At 40.1% G+C, this 6837-nt stretch overlaps 1 protein-coding gene across 2 annotated transcripts in view; it reads left to right on the top strand.

Annotated features, from left to right (window-relative positions):
- The window catches only part of DOCK1 (dedicator of cytokinesis 1), a 538770-nt gene that overhangs the window by 397899 nt on the left and 134034 nt on the right, over positions 1-6837 (top strand). For both annotated transcript variants that reach the window (XM_034776839.1, XM_034776840.1), the window contains exon 31: positions 5967-6067. In XM_034776839.1, the coding sequence (XP_034632730.1) occupies positions 5967-6067 (101 nt within the window). The remainder of the gene's footprint in view (positions 1-5966; positions 6068-6837) is intronic.

The following is a 6837-nucleotide window of genomic DNA, read 5'->3' as shown; positions in this document are numbered from 1 at the left end:
CAAGCTGGCAGCCCAGGATACAGTCCAGGAAGGCACAGGCTTATTTCTAGCAGCAAAGGTGCTGCAAAGCAAGAAACAGATTACAGATACAGACCAAGGAGTTTAAGAGAGGTTTTAAGACACAGACCAAGGTTTAGCTTGAGTCTGTGTGCTGGGGAAACAGATCCAGCAGCTAAAGTAATAAAAGTATAGAAAGTTTCACAGAGGGATTCTTACCAGTCCCCAAGGCAGCAGCAAAGGCAGAAGCAGCAACAACATCAGAAGAAGCAAGGAGGGCTCGGTATGGTCTTGATAATCAGGAGGTCTCTCAGGCAGCAATTCGTTCTTCGTGGGGGGGGGGTTAAAAACGGGGGTACGCTCAAAAATAAAACAAGAGCGGAGAAAGGACCCCCCAGAACCCCTGGCTGATCAGACCAGGTAGCAATGCAGGAACCTTTCTGATGTTTGTTTAAAAAATGCCTGTTCTTAAAGGCAATCTCAGGCAGTTTCCCCACCTGTCCCTGATAGGCTCCTTCTGTCACAGGGGAGGAGATACAGGGAAAAACTGCAGGTGAGCATAGAGACATGCCTGGGCAGAGTCCTGGACCATAGGCGTGAGTTCACACCTCAGCACTCAAAAGCACACGAGGCCTATGACTCATGCCCAGGATCTCAAAAACACATTAGGTCTTGCAGCTCTGGACATTGCCTACCCTACACCGAGCCCAGGTTTAACAAGGTGATAACAGGACCAACCCTTTGAACAGGGCAGTGGTCCCACTTAGCACGCAGCACAAGTGGCCATCCCTTTGAGAAGGGCAATGGCTCTTGGTAAACAACTTAAGGGGCCCTCCCTTGGAGAAGGGCAGTGGCCCTGGTAAACAACTTAACAGCCAGGGAGGGGCGGCCACAGGAGGAGAACAAAAACAAAATGGAGTAAGGGGACAGCTGTAAGAAACAAAATGGAATAGGGGGAAAGCTGTAACAAACAGAAGGTACAGTACTTATAAGCTGTGTCACCACTTAACCTTCTCTTTGTTAAAATAAACAGACCCAAAAGACCTCAATCATTAAAACACATGATTTCCAATACTTTAATTGTTCTCATGGTTCTTCTTTGAACCATTTCCAATTTGTCAACATCCTTCTTGAATCGTGGACACCAGAAATGGGACAGAGTATTCCATTAGTGGTTGCCCCAGTGCCAAATACATTGGTAATATATAACCTTTCAACTCCTACTTTATATTACCCATTTCTATAGCCAAGGATTGCATTAGCCCTTTTTGGCCAGTGTTGCACTGTGAGCTCATGTTCAACTGATTATCTACCATGACCCCCAAACCTGTTTGAGTCACTGCTTCCCAGGATAGAGTCCCCTAAACTGTAAGGATGGCCACCTTCTTGATCCTAAATTTATGACTTTACATTTCACTATATTAAAACACACTGTGTTTGCTTGAGCCCAGCTTACTCAGTGATCCAGATCACTCTTTGTCAGTGACCTGTCCTCTTCATTGTTTAGTACTCCCCCCAATCTTTGTGTCATCTGCAGACTTTGTCAGTGATGATTATGTGTTTTCTTTCAGGCCATTAATAAAAACGTGAAATAGCGTAGGGCGAAGAACTGATCCCTGTTGGACCTCACTAGAAATACAGCCACTTGAGGATGACTTTCCATTTATAATTACATTTTGAGACATATAATTTCACCAGTTTTGAATCCATGTAATATGTGCTGCATTGATTTTGTATCATTGTAGTTTATTAATCAAGAAGTCATGTGGTAACATTCAGTTTCTGTATTTCTTTCATCTTTTATTTTCTAAGATGTTTTGCTTTCTGATTCTTTCTGTTTTGCCTCCAGCTTATTTTCTCCTCTGCAGTCTATCTTGTTCTTCCCTAAGGTTGTCTGCCTATCTTTTTCTCGTATACATACAATACGTGCACACGCACAAATACACATGCTCACCTTTGATATTTCTTTATAATCCTTTTTTATTAATTCATTAGTTTTCTTCTATTTTTGAATTGTAAAATTTTTTCTTGGCTTGTTAAATCTGTTCTGCCAATTCCCTTCTCAGTGTTCTACTCTTCTCCACAACAAGAAATGGCTCAAATGCTAAATTGCCTTTTTTCTTCTGAAAGTGAAGGGCCCCAGAACTTCCCCATATCTTATTCCTCAAAATTATCACAAAGCCTTAAAGGCCTGAGTATTTCCCAGTCCCTTTCTTATTAGCACTAATTGTGTTGAACTCACACATCATTTCTTCCAGGTGGTCCTAGTCAGTTTCACTCCACTGCCTTTCTCCTTGCCTGGAAAACTGCTGTGTGAGCACAGGAAGCAGTGCGACTGAAAGACTGCTTCTTGTTTTGAGTAACAGGAAAAATCCTGTTCAGTGTTGGAAATGCGGTGGCCTGCCATGTGTGACACTCATTTTCATTTAGTTAATTTTGGTAGGTTTAGTTGCAAGGAGATAAGTCACAAATGACATTGCAGCAGATGAAAGGTGAAAGGAGCGGACTAACATGTCTGTAGTGGAAATCATACTTTTATTCTGATTTATCACAATATATTCTTATGCCATTGTCATAATGTAAGCAAAGAAACATTCCCTCTTCTCCACCCTAGCATCTGTGAAGTCTCAGTCAATAGAACAGTTCTGGGTGGTAAACAGCAAGGTGAATCTAGGTTGTCTGCACTTGAAATCAGAGTTAAGTGTTTCTTGCTCTGAGCAGTTTTCTACCTAATTGTGGCAAATCTCATATATGGGCCAAATTCGCTGCTTCTGCAGTTGGCAGTTTTGCGTGTGTGGGGTGTGAGAGAAGGCCCAACTGCAACATGGAGTTTAAGTCAACCTGAATTTCCAGAGCTATTTGAAGAACTTCAAGTGAAATCTACTCATAGACTTTAAGGTCAGAATGGACCATGATCATCTAGTCTCATTGGAGCCAGGCACCTTTCAGGTCTGTTATTAGAGAAAGAAGGTCAACAAATTTTGAGGTCAAGATTCCAGTGTATCTCAAAGAAGTGATTATTGGGGCCATCAAGCCATGTCTTGACACTGATAATCGTCCTCATTACAGCCCTGCTCTCACGTTCCTTTTTGATGGAAAGTTAGGCCTTGCCTAGATGAGAAAGTTGCACCTATTTAACTTAAGGTATAATTTTTAAACCAATTTAGTTACATTGGTGTAAAAGGCTGTGTGACTGCCCTTATTTTGGTTTAAACAAACCTTATTTCAGTTCATTTTAAATTGTTTAGAAACCTGTTTAAGATAAACCATTCAGAACACAATAAGCATGTCTACGCACTGTTTTGTCCCAGTTTAATTAAATTAGTATAAAATCACACCTGAGGTTAAAATCAGTGCAACTTTCTCGTGTAAACAAGCTGTCATTCAGAATGTTGTGGTATGGTAGCTCTGGTATTATCTAGTGATCTCAGATTTCCTGGACCTATTTCAATTTGATTTATGACATGACTGTCCTAGATAGTCCTGGTCTGGTTGGTAAATGATCTCTGGGTAAAGAACAATAGAAAAATGTCCTTGCTGATTATTTTAAATCTCTATGAGGGTTCACCACAAGGAATTGCCTTGGTTGTGAGCCCATGTAGGTATAGATGGCAGTGGCACATTGGGTGTCTCCATTAGTTTCTCTGAGATGATCCAGCTCTTCTCCAAGAATTCTCCTATGAGGAATACTGCAGGATTCTGTTCATTCATCCCTCCTGCTACTGTGAAGTTACTAGGAGAGATGGTGAGGTAGTTTGGTTTGCTCTTCCATCAATATACTGAAGATACTCAACTCTAAGTTACCTTTTCATCAGACTCGGACAGTGCAGTCTCTCAATTTTACTAGCGTCTGCCTGAGTGTGAAGTTTGGATGAAGACACACGGGGAAGTTAGTGCTCAGTAAGCTAGGGTGTGAATTTAGAGTGCACTAGCTAGTCAGCAGTAACTCCCTATGTGGACACTCTTACTGTGCACAAAGGGTGTCCTGCAGTGGTTTAGCTTAGTACATTTCCAAAGTGTATTAAGCTAATGCACACAAAGGTACTTTTAGTGCACAGTAAAAGTGTCCACGCAGGGAGTTAGTGGAGTAACAAGTCCACTCTTTTCAACTTAATTCAGTATATAACTATTGATCTGCAGAGCTCTGCACTGATTTGGGGCCTGGCTATCTTAAAGACTGCTTCTCTGCTTTTGTTCTGTCTTGACAATTGAGATCAGCTAACACGGCCAGATTTAAACGTTTGAGGATCCGTTGCAGGGTTTCTCAGTGTGGAACCATCATTTCCACTGTTCAGTCCACAAAGCCTGAATAATATGGTGAGCCAGATTCTCTTTACAGCAACAGTGCAAAAGGGCCATAATCTGGTCACCAAGGTGCAGCTCTCTGCTGTCAGAGAACTCCCTGCTGGCACAGACATTCCACAGCTGGGTCCTCCATCAGTAGCACTCCACCCTTCCTGGTATGGGGGAGGCAGGTAGAGGGTGTGACAGAGCAGAGTTCATCTATGCCTATCCTCTACTAGCATAGGACCCATTAAAAACCCTATGCCAGCGGCATCACTTAGAGCACCCTGGGAGCTGCTGAATGTCGTGTTGAATCTGGGGCTAGCCCAGAGAACTAGTGAGCCATAACCGGACTCCTTCCCTCCTCTCCCTTTAGGAGATAGTACGAAATACCCAACTAAACTAATGTATTTTGTTTGTGTCACCTAGAGATTTCTTTATAGTAGTAGACTTTTAAAAATCGATTAAATATTTTTATAGAGTATTGAAAAATGTATATTTCCAATAAGTAAGCTGTACATTATGTCTGCCACCGCAAAAAAATAAATACAGTGATGTTGCACAACCTTTGCAGCGCTGGGAGACCTGTTGGCAACTTCCCAAGAGCTTGAGGGCCCTACCTAATTTGCATATAAATTTAGTTTTTAATCAGATAAGTGCATGCACTTTATTTATTTATTTAATTAATTAATTAATTATTTATAGCGCTCTGTGAGTATGCAGAGTGCTTCAGAAAATACTTAGGAAAATGCTTTGAGGTCTGCAGTGGATAGTGTATCAAAAGGAGCGAACACTGGTAATAGTTCTCTGAAACCAAACTGTGAGGTATCCACACACAGTGGAATGCGGGCTGGAGACTGTTAACATTATTACAGGTTTGTGATTTGTTGAGATTCCTTATAGGAAACCTCTTTTGATAGGTACTAGTGGAGTTCCTCAAGGATCAGCCTTGGGACTGATTATATTTAATACTTTCAATAATGACCTTGGCACAAAAAGGAAGAGTGTGCTAATGAAACTTGCTGATGACATGAAGTGGGGAGGCATAATCAATACAGGGAAGGATTGGAATATTATACAGGAGGAACTGCCTGACTTAGAGGATTGGATGAATAGAAATGGGATGAAATTTAATAGTACAAAGTACAAGTTTGTGCATTTAGGGACTGATAACAAGAAATTCTGCTATAAGCTGGAGGCTCATCAGTTAGAAACACCAGAGGAGGAGAAGAACCTGGATGTATTAGTCGATCATCGGATAACTATAAGCCACCAATGTGATGTAGCCATGAAAAAGGCAAATGTGATCGTAGGACATATGAGGCAGGGTATTTCCAGTACAGATAGGGGAGTGTTAATGTCATTATACAAGGCATTAATAAGACCTCATTTGGAATACTGTGTACAGTTCTGGTCACTCAAGTTCAAGAAAGATTACTTCATACTGGAACAGTGGCTTAGAAGGGCTATTAGGATGAACAGGTGAATGGAGAATCTATCTTAGGACAGGAGCTAAAATATAAACAGTATGGAGATGGACTAAGATCTCTTCAAGAAGGCGATGTCTATTTTTTCTATTAATATTTATGTGCATAAATTATGTATTTTAATATGTTTTGTAGGTGTGTAGAAGAACACTTCAGAGATTTAATAGTATTTATTCTTGTCATCTCTCTGATTTTCAGCTTTGGAACAACTACTTCCACCTGGCTGTTGCTTTTCTTACACAAGAATCTTTACAACTGGAGAATTTTTCAAGTGCTAAAAGAGCCAAAATACTTAACAAGTAAGTCCTATTCCCAATATAAAATAATGGACAAGAACTTGAGGGACTATTAACATAATTTTACTTTAGTTCCTTAGATAAATCCATACAAATTTAAATGTAATCGTGATGTACTGAAATGTTGGTTTTAAAACTATGAATCAAATATAGCATATGTTCCTAGCAGTGAATCAAGGTCTGAAATGGCTTATGCTGCAGAATGTTCATAGTCAAGACTTTCAGAAGTATGAACATATTCTAAAAGTAGATTTTTTAAATCCTCTTTAGGTTTGTGCTTATTCTAATCTCATTTCACTTGTATTCTTTATTGCCTAATTCCTAAAGGCCTTTTACAGTGAAACTTCATAACTACAGTCAGTGTCACTGTGATATCCCTGAAGAATGTTTTGTTGCATAGCTGCAGACTTGTATGGTTTCCTGGTCAAAAGGGATTACATTGCTACCTCTGGACAGGGAATTTGAACTGTCTGGATTGAAGTTCTAAATTTCACAGCAAATAAGACCTGTCAAAAGGAGAAGACACAAAGATTTGGGAACACAGAGGATTTGCCCACTGTATTACTGTCTCCATTTCTTTAAATTCAGGTATAGTGTGCCCTTCCTTCACTGAGCAAACAAGTTAGAGACAATAAAAATCAATCTAGTGGTTTTAAACAATGTGTGTGGACTCTTTCAAAATCCAAATATTTTTAATAAATTAGTGCAAAATATCTGAATTTAAATTTTCAACCAAAACACTGCATTAATGGCACACATGCTAGGAAGTTCAA

The sequence above is a fragment of the Trachemys scripta genome, chromosome 7, assembly GCF_013100865.1.
Source record: "Trachemys scripta elegans isolate TJP31775 chromosome 7, CAS_Tse_1.0, whole genome shotgun sequence".
Classification (NCBI taxonomy): domain Eukaryota; kingdom Metazoa; phylum Chordata; order Testudines; family Emydidae; genus Trachemys; species Trachemys scripta.
This window is presented reverse-complemented; position numbering and strand designations above follow the sequence as displayed.